Below are 18,753 nucleotides of genomic sequence, written 5' to 3'. Positions count from 1 at the left end.
TGTATAAAATAGATAACTAATAAGAATATGCTGTATAAAAAATAAATAAACATGTAAAAAAAAAAGACACCTCCTTACCCTCAAAAGCTTATAATCTAAGTGGGGAAAGAGACAACGGAACACCTATTTGTTTAGATGGGTAAATTCAAGATACTGTGGAAGGACATAGAGGGGGTGCCAATTCCAATAAAGAGCTAAAGTCGACAATAACTTGAATGAGTAGGAGTTAGTAAAACAAAAAGGAAGGAGGGAGAGAAGGGGAAGAAAAGGAAGGAAAGAGAATTCTAAAGAAAATGACATTGCATATTCAAGGAAGGCCAGTAATTCAGTGTTGCTGGAGAAACAGGCACAGGGGATGGCTCAGCTCCTACAGAACTATACATGTCTTGTTAAGGAATTTGAATTTTAACCTGAAGGCAATGGGGAACCATGGTAAGATTTTAAGCACATGATCCAAGATTACTGCACCAGAAAGATTAGGTTACAATAAGAAAAATAAAGTAGATAAGGAGCAAAGCTGTAGGTAAAGATACCAGAGAGTAGAGAGAGTTCAATAATCTAGGGCAGAGATAACGTGTACTGAACTAATAATGTAGGTAGGAAAAGGGAGGAATGATGAATCAAGAGAATCATCACTAAATATTAAAACTGAATTACAATTTCCTTTTTGCTTTTTAAAGCTATCACAATATAGTCCAATTCTGTATCTACCCCAGGCTCAGGTTCAAGGGGCTCAATTGCCTTATTCGTGCACCCAAAAGTGGTTCTGGTAGCAATGACCCTGACTGATCAACATCTGTCCAAAGTCCAAGTACATCCTCAGGAATAAACCCAGAAAATAAGTTCTCAATTTACATTCTACTAAGGCTCAGAACATCAATGTATTAATGAATTTAAGGCCCCCAAAAAATCATATTATCTAAAAATAACATTTGAAATGCTAAAATTCACATTAAAAACACAATTACTTTCTAACAGGAAGTTTATCACAGTTATCCTGATAGTGAGTATTTAAACTCCATTCAAAAGCTGTGCAGCAGGTATAAAAGTTGTTATACTAGAAAAATTAGGAAAGGCAGAATTAACTTGAGAAAAAGTCTTCAGGAAAAGGACCTCTGCTTTAGTAGAGGGCAGTTAATATTTATGGATACAAGAAGTATTTCCACCATACCCTGGCACCTCCAGTCAATTAATAGAAAAGATAAAGCCTAACACTAAACATTAGGATACCATGTGTAGAGGGGAAAAAATGATAAATCCAAGGAGGGAGAGGGATGGGGGAGTGAGAGGAGAAAAAAGCAAGGTGTCTTGCTTAGATACTCTTATCTAGCACTATGGCTCCTAACGGCTAAACAGGGAAGAAAACAGCAGCCCCCAAGCTATCAAACCACACTAGCTCTCAAAAAAGGAAAAAAATCCATAAAGATCACTTAACCAACTCCGCCTACAGAGGATATAATCATTAGTGTTTTTGTTGTTGTTGTGTTTCGTTTTGTTTTGTTTTAGGAAAAATAATCTTCAAAATAAGAGCCCTGAATTTCAAATGCTCTAATCTGAATGTTATCTTTAACATTATAGGGAAATTCCCTGGTGGTCCAGTGGTTAGGAGTCCTCGCTTTCACTACCACGGGCCTGGGGTTCAATCCCTGGTCAGGGAACTAAGATCCCGCAAGCCATGGCGGGGCGAGGGGGAGACATTATAGGCAAAATTCCACAAATGTCTGCCATCTAAAATATGTTATGAAATGATTAGGCATCAGTCGATACTAAATCTGGAAAGGAGCAAAGCAGTAGGTAGAGATACCAGTGAGCAGAAAATATTGAAAATAATGGTTCTCTAGTTTATAAATCATCTCAATTTTTTAAATTGTAGGCATATAGGAATTGTAAGATATTTATGAAATTGGAGCAAAAAATTTCATTGAACAATTGTTCACTGTATTAATCACATTCAGCTCCATTTTTAAAATACAGTCCAATACTTAGCTCTTTATCTCATTTTAAGAAATTACAATAGAACATTGAATCTAAATTAACTAGATACCATTACACACTGTATTTAATTTTTAAAAAATAACCACTGGTTTTAAAAAAGAATGTTTTAGCGTTTTTCTCAGCAATTTCACTACAATGTTTGTATTACTTAAACATTTTTAAACATTAGTAGCTCACAGATTATGCTCCTTAATCTGATGACCAGACATGGAGCCATATAAGGTTTTGAAAATAGGCTCCATTTCCACCAGTTGCAGGCACAAGGTTTTAGGAGAGGACCAATATATGATTATTTTATTTATACTTTACCTCACTTAAAAAGGATTTGAGAGGACACAGAACACCTGTTCAGAAAATATATTCTTCAATAAAATACAGAATGCTTAGCACAATATTTTAACCAAAATATCATTGCCAATGTTCTTTAACCTTGCTTGTCAAAATGAGGAGATTATCAAATTTGCAATTTTACTAAATACAGAAGAGAGGAGAGGACAAAACCTTAGGGCTCTGCTTGAAAACAACTCATTAAATTGGGAACTATCTTTACTTCAGTAAGAAAGGAATCAAATCAAACACGTAAATAATTTTGATGGTGGGATGAGATGAAAGGAACTTAATTTTTAAAAAGGCAAGATTTAATTTATACATAAATTAAGCTGTTGATTATTTACTTTATGTTCAGTTATCCATTTCAGAAAGATAGAAGATTCCTACTCATCTGTTATAAACTAATTGCATTTTCTCTATTCTATTTTCACATAACTTTTCTGAATCCTGTTACTGTCAATATAAAAGGTAACTCTATGGGGCATTGGAAAAGAAATACAAAGACTCTACAGTAGCTTAACTAAGCTAAAGTTTGTACTAGTCTCAAAAACTAGAAGTATTTTAAGTAAAAAAGTATTTAAGAAAATTCTGCAGTTTATCATGAAGCACAAAATAACTTAAAACTATTCTGGAGTTGTCACAGTCTAAGAGTATAAACTTCCCCAGATGGTTATTTGAAGTGTTAAGCTACATCACCAGTGTGAAAAAAGCGTGGCTTTATCATTATGTATACATCATAGAGGGAAGGGGATCCATCATGGTCCTATGTTGAAAGAAGTCAACTTTCTTCAAATCAAGCTGTGAATTTAACAATTCCAATTTAAATACAAGATTACTTAGAGTCTGGAAAAAAAAAAAGGTTCTAAAGTTCATTTTAAAATAAAAATGTATAAAAGTTAAAAATTTGCATAAGAATAAGGAGGGGCTGGCGTCGCCAGTAATACGGTAATAAAGGTAATAATACTTCATTCATTAAAACAGTGGATACTGGTACACTTTGTAAGGGTAAAGTGTAAAAAAAGAATCTAAGAAAACTCAAAATACTAAAAGAAAAACATACTTACTATATAATAGTTGGGGGAAATGGAGAAGATAAAAAATTTTACCAGTCAAAAAAAAAAAAAGACTTGACTACCTAAAACACACAGGTACACACTTTTCCTCCATGTTAAATACATGTACAAAGTTGAAAGACAAAACAAAACAGAAACAAGACAAAACAAAAAAAAAAAACAAGGTGGGCAAAAACTGCAACATATCACAGAAGAACAATCTTCCTATTAAAAAGATTAACACAGCAATACATTGCAGCACAAGCAAAAGACTGAGTATGAAATTTACAACTAAATGTAACTAGTATTAAATATATGAAAAACATTCAATGGAACTAGTAATTAAAGAAATGAAAATAAAAAACAGAAAACAGTAAAAAGCCTGATACTTAGTAAGGGGAAATGGGGACCATCATACAATGTTACAAGGACTATGAATAGATACAACCTTCCTATAGGGCAATATGTAATGAAGTTTAAAATGTGCACCACTTCTGGCCCAATAATTCCTCTTTCAGAATGTAAACTAAGGAGATCATCTCTCAAAGATGTAAGCATATGAATTCATCACCATGTTGTTTGTAATCTTGACAAATTGAAAATAAACTAAATGCCCATCAATAATAACAATGAATACATATTAGTACCTCATAAACAAAAATGTCATGCATCTATTAAAAATGATGGAGAGATCATAAATTTATTTTATTTTTTTAATTACTTATTTATTTTTTGGCTGCGTTGGTCTTTGTTGCAGTGCACGGGCTTCTCACTGAGGTGGCTTGTTGCGGAGAACAGGCTATAGGTGCGTGAGCTTCAGTAGTTGTGGCACGCAGGCTCAGTAGTTGTGGCTCACGGGGTCTAAAGCGCAAGCTCAGTAGTTGTGGCACATGGGCTTAGTTGCTCTACGGCATGTGGGATCTTACCCAACCAGGGCTCGAATCCATGTCCCCTGCATTGGCAGGCTGACTCTTAACTACTGCGCCACCAGGGAAGTCCCTCATACGTTTATTGACATGAGAAAATTACTCAAGATATTTTACATGGACGCTCCATGTGAGCAGCGGCCCTGGATGTATTGTTCTTCAATCTTATTTCCAGCACCTAGAACAGTGCCTTGTATATACAAAAGAGCTTCCCAGAAAGTATTTATTAAATAGATGAATTTTGAGGCTGGTGAAAGAACAACCATAATATGGTTCCTTTCTCTCTCCCTCCTTACCTCCCTCCCTTCCTTTCCCTCCCCCCACAGAAATATAATTGGAAGGATAGTCACAAAAGGTTGACAGGTAATGGAGTTTTGGTGTGTGTGTTGAACTTTCTTCTTTCTTCCTCTCCATACTGTCTAAATGCTCTATATAGTAAGCATGTCTTATTTTTAAATTGGAAAAAGTGACAATTGTTTTTTAAGAACTCATATATTTAAAATGAACTCCAGAATGTTCAGTGCCTACAGCTCACAAACTCCAAAACCTAAGATCAACAGTGTCCAAGAAGCATTTTTCTTTAATCTTCAAAGAAATATCAGTATGCCTTGTACAATGTAGCATCTTTCTCCAGTACCAGGAAATGCCACACTATACTAATAAAATGCAGCATTTCCAAAAGGAAAAAGCACACTTTTTCTGTAGTGAAAAGGAAAAAAAACTATAAGTAATTAATTTCTTAAAGTTCTCCCCTCTCTTCTACTAACATATACCCTATTCTAATGGGTGGTAAAGATCACTAGGCACCATCATCTTTTGGGGGGGCTAAAAATCCAGTGAATCCAAGAGTAATGCGCTCTATGCCAATTCTTTCATATCCTCATGAAGGCTTCCTTCATTTTAAAGACAGTTGAACAATTGAAATATCAAAAGTAGCTACACACTCTATGTCATATTCATCCATTACCCGGGTTTATTTTATTCACAGTCTTTATCACTATCTGAAATAACCTTATTCGGAATTTTATTATCTGTCTCTCCCTTCTGGAATGTAAGATCTTTGAGGACAGGAATTCTGTCGTGCTCGCCACTGTGTCCCCAGTGAAAGGCATCTAATGAAAAGGGGGGGGCACATCTAAACAAGGTAATAAATAAGGAATTGGGAAAAAAAAAAGGAAAGAAAACCACTTTGAAATGTACAAGCTGACATGACTCAAGGCTACAACGCCAGCTCTGACATTTGGTGGACATTTTTCAAGGTGGACAGGTGCTTCACACCTATCTAAGGACACAGAGCTCTTCCAGGAAGAAGAAAATCCACAGGGAGGTCTCCAGGTGGCTGTGTGCAGCTCACCGAAGGGTGAAAACGATCATCACCATAATAGAAACGTGGCCCAGGTCGAGGGAAAAAAACCAAAACAAAACACAATACACCATACATCTTGGCCCAGATGAAAAATCACACGAATCCCCAACACAATCAAACCAAGCAAGCAACCTTCCGCCTGACACGTAAAAAAAGCATAGTCTCCTTTCCCCTGGCTGTGCAGTTGCCTGAAGCCCAGCCATCCCCTCACTCGCCACTTTTCTCTTCCAATGAACCCCCCGCCCCAGCTGATGCACAGGGAGAGGGAATGGGAGGAAGAGTCTGAGAATTAGCTTTCTTCACCCCCATCCGATCCCAATCCCCTCCAAAGAGAAATTCCTCCCACCCTCGCCTGTCCCCAGGCCTCGACCCCCGCCACGGGATCCTCCAGCTGCCCCTCACTCACGTGTAGATGATGGCCATGAAATGCATCAGCCACAGCACCAAGAAGAGGACGAACCCGAAGACGGCCATTCCCTCCAGCGCCAGGTCCAGCAGCGCCATCCCCCGGCCTGGCCCGCTCCGGCCGCCGCAGCGGACAGCGCTCCCGAAGAGGACAGGGTGGGCGCCCGGCGCGGGGTCGCAGAAGTGGAGAGAAAGGTGGCGAGAGGAAGGGGCGGAGGGGGGTGGGGGCGGAAGGGGCGGGCAGGGCCTGCGCGCCCCCGCCCGCGCGCACTCGCTGGCGCGCTGGCCTGGGCGCGCTCGCGGATGCAGGCGTTGCGGTGGCCGGACGCAGTGGGCAGGGCGGCCGTGGCCCCGCGCTCCGGCTCGCCTCTCCACCCCCTCGCGGCCGCCGGCCGGATCCCAAACGCCTGCGCCGCCGCCGCCGCCGCCCCGCCGCCTCCCCGCCGCCTAGCCGCCTCCCCGCCGCCTCGCCGCTGGGCTCCGGGCAGCGCAGCTCCGTGCCCTCCTTTGCAGCCGCAACTCCGCGTACTAATCGAAACCGCCGGCTTGTGCCCAGACTCCCCGGCGCACCCAGCCCCGCCCCGCCCCGGCCCTCCGGAACCGCGGCCTCCACCCCCCCCCCCCCGCCTCCGAAGGGCGGTGCGCGCCGCTCCTCTCCGCCCACCCTGCCGCCCTCGCGCCGGTGGCGTCACTGTCGTGAGCGCGCCCCTGGGAGACTTCTCCCCAGGACGCAGGCAGGGTTTTCCCCCACCTACGGGCTCAGGCCTCCGCCCACCTCTCAGTGACCGGTGGAGGCTACCCGGGCGGCCAGCACTGCAGCCCTAGGCCGGCCTCCGTCGGCGGTGCGGGTCCCTGTATCCAACTCGGAGAACACTTTCCCTTTGTCCGGTTCTGGTGTTCCAGGGCGCCCCAGGAAAAGACCTGGGGTTCCAGGCAGACCCCGAGTTGTCTCGCAGTCCAACTTCCAACGCTGGTTTCGCAGCCGCTGCGCCGGGCATTACTCGGAGCGGCTCAGGCCCTCCTCCAAGACACGTTCTTGGGCGCCAGGGTGTCCCATGGCCTTCCTCCCTCGCTGGTTCTAATGCTGTGGAGTCTTGGATCACAACGGACCGAGAGTAAAACAATCTCCTTGTGCTTCGCAGATCTCTAAACACCTTAGAGGCAGCGTGTAACATAAAAGAAATTCTCAAACTCAGAATGTAAAGAATCAGTTAATACTGAAGTCCTCAAAGACTACTCCTGCACAATACTGTAGCCATAGGGGGGTACTGAGCGCTTGAAATGTGGCTGGTAGGAATTGAGATGTATTGCGAATGTAAATCATACACCTGATACCGAAGACCACCTCATTTATTTTGTATTGATTACATGTTGAAACAATATTTTGATATACTGAGTTAAATTATTTCACTGTCTTTGCTGTTGTTTTACTTTTTAAATTTGGTTAGCTACTAGAAAATTTAAAATTACACGGGGGATAGCACTGCTCTAAAATGGAAAGAAATGGCATTTTGGATAGTAAGGTAATTTAGTGTTTATCTTAATTTTAAATCAGTCCAGGGAGATGAGTTAATCTAGTACTAAATGTTTCTGTTTGTTTCTTCAGCCTAGATGAGTTTATATAGTTTCTCTATTGTTTTATGTTTAGATGATGTTTATTCAAGTGATTTCCTTTTAAATAATCCATGACCTCCCTTGAGAGATTTCAGAATGGAATTCAATTTTGAAAAGAAGTTGTTTATTTTATTGTTATTTATTATAGCTAATATTGATCGAATGAGCTACCTCAATCTATAAGTAAATGATAAACTACAATCAGAAAAGAGTTTAAATTAATATCTATACTGAGAACCAATCCTGGATTTGCTATACCCTTTGTTTTACCTGGTTAAAGTCAGTAAGAAAGAACAGGGCTTAGAAACCAAACTTCCATTGTTGAGAGTTACTGGTTGATAAATTAAAGTTATAGCCCAATAGTATATTAACATGTAAATAACACTACAAGTGGAAATTTTAAAACATCACTATTTTAGTTAATCAATTCTAAGACATACTTTTTAAGAAACATTTCATTTTAACATTTCTGAAATGGAAATGCATCTCACAGTCAACGGCATCTTACAACTAATTGGTAGATTTTTTTTTTCTTAATCGTATATAAAATAATACTGCATTCAATTAATGTACTTTAAGATTTGATGAACTATATCAGTTGGTCAATTTAAGCATTTTGTTGTATTCTACATTTCTCCAAATGGTTTTTGGAACCTTACAACAAAGGATTTTATACAGTATGATCAATGACTTGGAAAAGGAGGCCAAAGAAAGTTGAAAGAACCCGATATTCTTAACAGTTAACAGAACTCCTCTGATTGAGTATAATCAGTAGATAATAGATCAGCTATGTTGTACTTGAGCCTAGTTAAACTTGGTCTGTCCAAACTTGGTTGATGAGTTTAAAGTAGCAGCTTTAAAATGTGCAATCCTAACATTCTATAGATATAGAATATTCTATAGATATAGACATCTATATTCTATAGATATAGTATAAGTGTAAATTTTTTCCATGTAGCACAGCAGCATAGGAGTCTAGCAAAGACCCTGTCCACCAATCTCACTTTTGGCAGCTAAGATTGTTTTGCTTGTTTGTCTAAAGGGCTCTCCTCAAATTCTACCAAGTTCAGGGCCTCTGACTTTTTCCAGTGGCAATCTAGTAACATTAGTATATATTAGAATTCATACATTTTAAGAAGCAATGTTTTTAGAGGTAAACAAAAGCCAAATTTGACTGTCATTTAATGGCCCTAGATAGTTTAGTTATAAAACCTTAACCAGAAAAGGATGCAAAATGTCTGGTTCAAACCAAGTAGTTGGAACACATTTTCAGTTTGAACCAAATCCAAGCCAAAATAATTGTAGCTGATTCCAACTGAAACTGAAATGAAATTATATTGGTTCTAGTCACATGTCCCAGAAAAGACAAGAGTGGAGGCTGGGAGAACACAGGTACATAAGTTACCTCAGAGAAATGAAACAAACTTTGGCAAGTTGATACTCTGTTACACTGTGCCCCAAATGCCTATACATAAAAGTTAGTTTTACATTTTTTAAAGTTGTAATATTTTCAATAATCAGGATTCTTTTTTTAAAGATGTATTTTATTTTTTAATTAAGTAATTAATATTTGCCTGCATTGGGTCTTCCTTGTGCTGTGCACAGGCTTTCTCTAGTTGTGGCGAGCTGGGGCTACTCTTCATTGCAGTGCGCGGGCTTCTCATTGTGGTCAGTGGCTTCTCTTGTTGCAGAGTATGGGCTCTAGGCACACAGGCTTCAGTAGTTGTGGTTCGTGGGCTCGGTAGTTGTGGCTCGTGGTCTCTAGAGTGCAGGCTCAGTAGTTGTGGCACATGGGCTTAGCTGCTCTGTGGCATGTGGAATCTTCCTGGACCAGGGATCGAACCCCCATCCCCTGCGTTGGCAGGCAGATTCTTAACCACTGTGCCACCAGGGAAGTCTAATAATCAGGATTCTTGATTTGGATTGCGTCTAAGAAAAACATCATCTTTAATGAGATTTCTAGAAAAATCAAGTTTAAAAGGTGACACAAAGCCTATATACAGAAAAAAGACTAAAAGAAATTACACCAGACAATTATGAGTACTTATCTTTGAGGAATGAAAAGGGTTGATTTTTTAAAATCTACCCGCTTATATTGTTGACTTTCTATAATGAGCATTACTGTTTCCATGAAGAAAAATGACTATTTTCTATTTTACAAATGAGTTATCAATGATGAAAAATCATGTAGAAATTTTTCATAATTTAAAAAAAAATTACAAGTGATACAGTCACTTTGGAAGATAGTTTGGCATTTACTTACAAAACTAAACATACTCTTACCATACTATCCAGCATCACACTCCTTGCTGTTTAGCCAAATGAATTGAAAACATATCCATACAAAAACCTGCACACGGATGTTTATAGCAGCTTTATTCCTAATTGCCAAAACTTGGAAGCAACCAAGATGTCCTTCTGTAGATGAATGGATAAATCCATTGTCTGGTACATCCAGACAATGGAATATTATTCAGTGCTAAGAAGAAATTAATTATCAAGTCATGAAAGACATGGAGGAAACTTAAAGGCATATTCCTAAGTAAAAGAAGCCAATCTGAAAAGGCTGCATACTGTATGATTCCAATTATATGACATTCTGGAGAAGGCAAAACTATGGAGACAGTAAAAATGTCAGTGGTTGCCAGAGGGGAGAGAGGGAGGGATGAATAGGCAGGTCACAGAGGATTTTTAGGGCAGTAAAACTATTCTGTATGATACTATTCAATATAATGGTAGATACATGTACTATACATTTGTCCAAAACCATAGAACGTACAACATCAAGAGTGAACCCTGGGGCTTCCCTGGTGGCGCAGTGGTTGAGAGTCCGCCTGCCGATGCAGGGGACACGGGTTCGTGCCCCGGTTCGGGAAGATCCCACATGCCACGGAGCAGCTGGGCCCGTGAGCCATGGCCGCTGAGCCTGCGCGTCCGGAGCCTGTGTTCCGCAACGGGAGAGGCCACAGCAGTGAGAGGCCCGCGTACTGGAAAAAAAAAAAAAAAATCTAAAAGAGTGAACCCTAATGTAAACTGTGGACTTTGGGTGACTGTGATGTGTCAATGTAGGTTCATCAGCTGTAACAAATATACCACTCTGGGGCAGGATGTTGACAGTGGGGGAAGCTGTGCGTATGCTGGGCAGGGAGTATATGGGAACTGTATTTTCTGCTCAGTTTTACTGTGAACCTAAAGCTGCTTTAAAAATAGTCTTTTTTTTTTTTTTTGCGGTACGCGGGCCTCTCACCGCCGTGGCCTCTCTCGTCGCGAAGCACAGGCTCCGGACGCGCAGGCCCAGCGGCCACGGCTCACGGGCCCAGCCGCTCCACGGCATGCGGCATCCTCCCGTACCGGGGTACGAACCCGCGTCCTCCCCGGCATCGGCAGGCGGACTCCCAACCACTGCGCCACCAGGGAAGCCCCAGTCTATTTTTTAAAAAAAATAAGTGAGTGCTCCATTTGAAGTACTGGAAATGTTATAACTGTCTGAATTAGTGAGATAAAGTAGTTTGTCATCAGATCCCAGGGCTTTCCACCTTCTAGGCACTCAAATATTTGTTGAACAAGTGAATTAGTTTATTTAAACTGATCTACACTGAGAGAAGTCACTAGAAAAATTGTTCAACTTTCTCCTTTGTTTGCAAATACTTTAAATATGTTTTTTTTCCTCTGTGGAAAACAAATACACATTAACTACTCATAACCCTCCTTCAGGTTATAAAATTAGACCACAGAGTTAGAGTGAGTGAAAGTAACTACATATTAGTTCACCTAATCACAACCTGAAGACCTGCTCCAGAGCCCATGCTCTACTTGACATAGTCAACAGCATCATTTTTATGTCAATATTGGACATACAGTTGACCCTTGAACAACAGGGCTCCACTTATATGCAGATTTTTTTCAGTAAATACTACTACAATACTACGTGATCCGAGGTTGGTTGAATGTGGCTAATGTGTTATTTTTAAAAGACAGGTATATTGTAAATTTTCAGCCCTTATAAAAACTTTTTTAAAATGTAAAAAGTGATCCTCTAGAAATTGGGTAAGTTTGAAGTTTCAAAAACAAAGTTAGAATCAATAGATCTGAAATTTGTTGTGCTAATGCCCAAAGAAACAATTTAATTCTTGTCATTTTTTTCCCCTAAGCATGTTTGAAATTAGTAGAAAAATGCCTTATCTACTTATCAGTTCAGGTGCTTAACCTACAGTGGTTTTTTTACCCATTAAATGGTAACTTTGTAAAGGCCTTCAGATCCTCAGATACTATATCACTATGAATAGACTTCAAGTGTACAAAGGTTCTAGGCAAATTGTCAGTTCAAGGCCTGATCTTGATAAACCACTGGTGTGTTTGTATGTATAGGTGTGGTCCAGGGGAGTGCCTAGAGTTTACTAGAGTTCGTTTCATTCTCAGCTGTTTTGCTAGCTCATATCCAAAGGACTAATTAAAATGTTTTACCTCATACTCATTTCTTTTCAAATTTCATACTTGATTTTGTTTTAATCCATAGTGTGCTAGGTTGAAGCACTGATGTTCATTCCTAAAGGAAGCTAAATTCTAAAGATTTCCAAATGTGTCCCATGTAAGTATCAATTATTTTCTTTTTCAAAATGTTTTTGAAATTGCTTTCTTTTTAGATAGATATTCATGACTCAATTCAATTTACTTATTAAAGTTTATGTCAAAACTTTCACCTAGGCTCTGTGTGTGTGTGTGTGTGTGTTAACAAACTTCGTAGATTTATTGGAGAATGAGAGAGAGACAGAGACAGAGACTGAGACTGTAATACAGTCCTCCCTTGGTATCAGTGGGTGATTATTTCCAGGACCCCCTCAGACACCAAAATCCACAAATGCTCAAGTCCCTTATATAAAATGACATAGTATTTGCATATAACCTAAGCACTATAGGTATGTATTATATAAGCATATGATCCTGTATACTTGAAATCATCTCTAGATTACTTATAATATCTAATACAATGTAAATGCTATGTAAATAGTTGCCAGGACATGCAGCAAATTCAAGTTTTGCTTTTTGGAACTTTCTAGAATTTTTTTTCAAATATTTTCTCTTCTGGGTTTGAATTCCAGCTGATTGAATCCATGGACTCAGAACCCACGGTTATGGAGGGCCAACTGTATTTACTGAACATAAGAACATAAGTTATGTGCCAGGCAAATTTTAAAATATTAACTTGACTTTCACAAATGTCATGAGATATATAATTGGAAGCCAAAAAGATAAAGTTATGCATCTGATAAGGAGGGAGCTGGAGTTTGGACCCAGGTCTATCAGACTCCAAAGCCAACGCTCCTTATATTAAAATGTACAATATTAAGTTAATTTAAACAATGTATAGTAGATAGATAATCAATCCTCAAAGTTCAGATCACAAAGTAGATTTTGGTTTAGCATTATTTAGTTTGATAACAAATACTCTGTAGAAGGCAATTTCAACATCTGAGACATAGGAAAGTGTACTTAGAATAGACCATATATTTCATGCTAAGATGCACTAAACATCTTACTCTTTACCACATCCTTTACTTCAATTAAGAGGAATTTCACGAAATATACCATCATTTCAGAACAATTCATCTAAGAGAGTAAACAACAAGTAGAAGAATTTAAAAGATCAGAAAAATGACAATAAAATCTGTTTCTCATTTCATAGTATTAACAACAATATAGTTAAATGTGAGTTTAACTTTTACTAAGGAACAAAGGCTGTGGAGATAACCTACATCTTTGGAGTTTAGGATCTCTTCAAAATACTTTCTATCTGAAGAAAGCTTTGTTTGAGGATACACTGTAGACTATCAGTTAAGCACATACATACATTGTGAATGTCAAACTGGCTGGGTTTGAATTCCAGTTCTACCATTTACCACCTATGTGACCTGTGTTGTGAGGACTAAAGTTAACATATATAAAATATTCAGAACAGTTGCAGACGTGTAAATTTTTTGAAACTTTTATTATTATTCCTTAACAGAGAGCATTCCTTCATTCTAATTTCATCTAGATCACTAACTTATTTTCTCAATTTCTTCCTTTACTGTTTTTACCTATGAAAAATAAAATTAACTATACTTAAAAGGATTTTTTTTAAAGCAAATCGGTTTCTCTGTAGCAGAAGCATCAACACTCAATTTTTGCTTATAACACAAACCAGGATATCCTTTAGATCTCATCTTTTTGCTAACATAACTGGTTTATTCAGTCAGAAACAAATGCAATTAGATGATAATTGTATAGAATAGGAATAATATCATAAAATAGTAAAGAGCAAACCAAGATACTTTTATTCCATAAGAAAAATAAATTTCAGGCCTTGAAATAAAATATTCTATACAAGCAAAGCATAAGATTTAAAAGGTATTTAGATACACATGGGGTCTTCTGACATGTAAGAAACAATGATATTGAGTGTTAATATTATTTTTGGTAATAAATACCTTAAAAATACTTAGAATAAAATGTATCAGGATATCAGGATTAACAGAAAGCAGTTTTCAGAGTCTAGTTTACATGACATTTTTTTTTTAGCTCTGAATTGGTTAAAAAAAAAAAAAGGAACATCTGCATGAATGAGACCAAACTAACAATGAATTTGTGAAGAAGATGAGCCCTCCACCCAGTCTAATAATTTAATTGTTCAGAAAACATATCAGATTATTTTTAAGGCTTTATTTCATTGTGGGTATAAATTTGAAGCATTATCTTAAATATGAAGAAGCATGAAACAGTTCACTGGAATATTCAGGGTAACAGAAACAACTCTTGGGGGTTTTCTATATTAAGCTCATCCTTAAATTCAATTGCCCATTTTAATTATTTTGAGATAATTTGGGCTTGGGAGTCATCATTAATGGTTAGTTGCTACAATGGAAAATATTGAGCAAAATTAGTTGAACAGACTGTTAAAATGACAAAGCAAACAAATGAATGGCTTTCCTATCCAGTTATTTCTTTTCCTTTATTCCTCAGCAAATATCAAAAGAAACTGTTCCAGGAGCACATTGTTCTCATGCTTTGAATACAAAGTTAAAAGTGATATAATCTTTTTTCAGGAGATGTTCCCAGTTGGCTATGGAAGATAAACACAAGAACAGATCATTGTAATGCAATGTTATTGAGTACTGATAAAGAGGGATGAGGAGAATTGTGTGGGAGTTGGGAATAACCATTTTAACCACTTTTATTTAGAAAAGTCTAGAAAGACTTCATGGAGAAGTCCTAGGTCCTGAAGAAAGAGTAAGAGTGAGAAGAAACCAGAATGTTTCCTTTGGTTACTTTTTGAATCTAAACAACTGAACAATCTGAGGGAGGATGATGGGAGGTAGCCAGAAAACAGTCCAAATGGACACAACTTGAAAAACAGTTGACCTTAGTTAACTGCTAAATTGATTGATATATGATTGAAAATCCAATTATCTTGAGTGTGACCATATAAATGAAACTGGAACACTTTTCAGAAAGAGAAAGGGCACCATTAACAATCAAGCTAGGAAAACTAGTATAAACTGAGACTGTCATAGGCAAATTAGCCATATGGTCACACACTACTTAAAGATTATTTAAAGGATGCAGGAGTCCCGCAAGGCTCAATCAGGGCTCTTGCTCCATTTTTCTGAGATAGTCTTGGCTCTCTCCTTCTCTGTGTGTCACTTTTGTCTTCAAGCTGACTTCTCTCATGGTTGGAAGACGGCTGCTAACCTGTGCCTCATGGTTGTCCCTTTACATGCAGAAAAAGAGAAAATGTATTAGTTATTTACAACCACCTGACAAAAACCTGGGCTTTCTCCCTCCCCCCGGCCCCCACCCCACCAACTGGAATACTCTTGATGCCACTTGTGTACTGGCTTAAGGTATGGCAAGGAAAACTAGAATGGTCAAATCAGGACCCATTGAAGCTGCTAGTTAGGATAATCACACTCAAACTGCATGGCAGCTATGTAATAGATGGGGAAAATTAGAATTGGAAAGCTAACCATAATACCCACTACACTGAGTTTTCACGAAACAATGGGAAATTTCTAGGAAGTTTTAAATATGGAAGATCCCAGTTAAACTCCTTCAGCTTTTTGTTTTTACTAACAGCTTTACTGAGACATAGTCATACCATAAAATTCACTCTTTTAAAGTATATAATTCAGTGACTTTTTGTATATTCAGAGTTGTGCAACCATGACCACCTAACTTCAGAACACTTTCATCACTGCAAAAAGAAACCCCATACCCATTATCAGTCATTCCCCATTTCCCCTTCCCCCTAGCTCATTGCAACCACTAATGTAATTTCTGTCTATAGATTTGCCTATCCTGGGCATTTAATAAAAATGGAATTATATAGGGGCAGAGTCAAGGTGGCAGACTAGGAGGATGCAGAATTCATGTCTCTGCACAAATGCATCTACCAGGCACCGGTGGGGAACCACAGACACCTAAAGGAACAGAAGGAACCCCCAGTGACTGGCTTGCAGGATCATGGTTCCCAGGCAGGAGGTTGGGCCTGCGCTCCTGTGGTGAGAGCTCCTAGTCCAAACCACTGGACTAACAGAGAACCTCAGACCCCAGGGAATATTAGTCGGAGTGAGGCCTCCCAGAGGTCCTAATGTCAGCACCAAGACTGGGCTCTATCCAACTGCCTGCAAACTCCAAGGCTGGACGTCTCAGGGCAAATAACTAGTAAGACAGGAATACAGCCCCACCCATAAAAGAAAAAGAAAGAAAGAAAGAAAGAAAGAACAAAAATGTTACAGACAAAGGAGCAAGGTAAAAACCTACAAGACCAAATACATGAAGATGAAATAGGCAACCTACCGGAAAAAGAATTCAGAGTATGATAGAAAAGATGAGCCAAAATCTCGGAAACACAATGGAGAAAATTCAAGAAACATTTAACAAGGATCTAGAAAAACTAAAGAGCAAACAAACAGTGATGAACAACACAATAACTGAAATTAAAAATACTCTAGAAGGAATCAACAGCAGAATAACTGAGGCAGAACGGATAAGTGAGCTGGAAGATAAAATGGTTGAAATAACTGCCAGGGAGCAGAATAAAGAAAAAAGAATGAAAAGAACTGAGGACAGTCTCAGAGACATTTGAGACAATATTAAATGTACCAACATTCAAATTATAGGGGTCCCAGAAGAAGAAGAGAAAAAGAAAGGGTCTGAGAAAATACTTGAAGAGATTATAGTTGAAAACTTCCCCAACATGGGAAAGGAAATAATCAAGTCCAGGAAGTGCAGAGAGTCCCATACAGGATAAATCCAAGGAGAAACATGCTGAGACACATATTAATCAAACTAACAAATATTAAACACAAAGAAAAAATATTAAAAGCATCAACGGAAGCGCAACAAAAAACATACAAGGGAATCCGCATAAGGTTAACAGCTTATCATTCAGCAGAAACTCTGCAAGCCACAAGGGAGTGGCAGGACATATTTAAAGTGATGAAAGCGAAGAAGCTACAACCAAGATTACCCAGCAAGGATCTCATTCAGATTCAACGAGAAATTAAAACCTTCACAGACAAGCAAAAGTTAAGAGAATTCAGTACCACCAAACCAGCTTTACAAATGCTAAAGGAACTTCTCCAGGCAGAGACACAAGGGAAGGAAAAGACCTGCAATAACAAACCCAAAACAATTTAAAAAATGGTAATAGGAACATACATATTGATAATTACCTTAAATGTAAATGGATTAAATGCTCCAACCAAAACACAGATAGGCTGAATGGATACAAAAACAAGACCCGTCTCTCTACAAGAGACCCACTTCAGACCTACGGACACATACGGACTGAAAGTGAGGGTATGGAAAAAGATATTCCATGCAAATGGAAATCAGAAGAAAGCTGGAGTAGCAATTCTCATATCAGACAAAATAGACTTTAAAATAAAGACTGTTAAAGGAGACAAAGAAGGACACTACATAATGATCAAGGGATCAATCCAAGAAGAAGATATAACAATGGTAAATATTTACGCACCCAACATAGGAGCACCTCAATACATAAGGCAAATGCTAACAGCCATCAAACGGGAAATCGACAGTAACACAGTCATAGTAGGGGACTTTAACACCCCACTTTCACCAATGGCCAGATCATCCAAAATAAAAATAAATAAGGAAATACAAGCTTCAAATGACACATTAAACAAGATGGACTTAATTGATATTTATAGGACATTCCATCCAAAAACATCAGAATACACTTTCTTCTCAAGTGCTCATGAAACATTCTCCAGGATAGACCATATCTTGGGTCACAAATCAAGCCTTGGTAAATTTAAGAAAACTGAAATCATATCAAGTATCCTCTCCGACAACAATGCTATGAGACTAGATATCAATTACAGAAAAAAATGTAAAAAATACAAACACACGGAGGCTAAACAATACGCTACTAAATAACTAAGAGGGCACTGAAGAAATCAGAGAGGAAATCAGAAAATACCTAGAAACAAATGACAACGCAATGCAAAATGACACGACGACGCAAAACTTATGGGAAGCAGCAAAAGCAGTTCTACGAGGGAAGTTTATAGCAATAAAATCCTACCTCAAGAAACAAGAAACATCTCAAATAACCTAACCTTACACCTAAAGCAATTAGCGAAAGAACAAAAAAACGCCAGAGTTAGCAGAAGGAAAGAAATCATAAAGATCAGATCAGAAATAAATGAAAAAGAAATGAAGGAAACAATAGCAAAGATAAATAAGACTAAAAGCCAGTTCTTTGAGAAGATAAACAAAATTGATAAACCATTAGTTAGACTCATCAAGAAAAAAAGGGAGAAGACTCAAATCAACAGAATTAGAAATGAAAAAGAAGTAACAACTGACACTGTAGAAATACAAAGGATCATGAGAGATTACTATAAGCAACTATATGCCAATAATATGGACAACCTGGAAGAAATGGACAAATTCTTAGAAAAGTACAACCTTCCGAGGCTGAACCAGGAAGAAACAGAAAATATGAACAGATGAATCACAAGCACTGAAATTGAAACTGTGATTAAAAATCTTCCAA

At 38.4% G+C, this 18,753-nt stretch overlaps 1 protein-coding gene across 2 annotated transcripts in view; it reads right to left on the bottom strand.

The window, feature by feature from the left end:
• UGCG (UDP-glucose ceramide glucosyltransferase) overlaps positions 1-6,510 on the bottom strand; it is a 36,500-nt gene extending 29,990 nt beyond the window's left edge. The window contains exon 1 of one of the 2 annotated variants that reach the window (XM_004269335.3): positions 6,076-6,510. In XM_004269335.3, coding sequence (XP_004269383.1) covers positions 6,076-6,173 — 98 coding nt within the window. In that variant the 5' untranslated portion in view covers positions 6,174-6,510. The remainder of the gene's footprint in view (positions 1-6,075) is intronic. The other variant, XM_049710982.1, reaches the window with a different exon arrangement.
• Positions 6,511-18,753: the final 12,243 nt, after the last annotated feature.

The sequence above is a fragment of the Orcinus orca genome, chromosome 6 (genome assembly GCF_937001465.1).
Source record: "Orcinus orca chromosome 6, mOrcOrc1.1, whole genome shotgun sequence".
Lineage (NCBI taxonomy): Eukaryota > Metazoa > Chordata > Mammalia > Artiodactyla > Delphinidae > Orcinus > Orcinus orca.
This window is presented reverse-complemented; position numbering and strand designations above follow the sequence as displayed.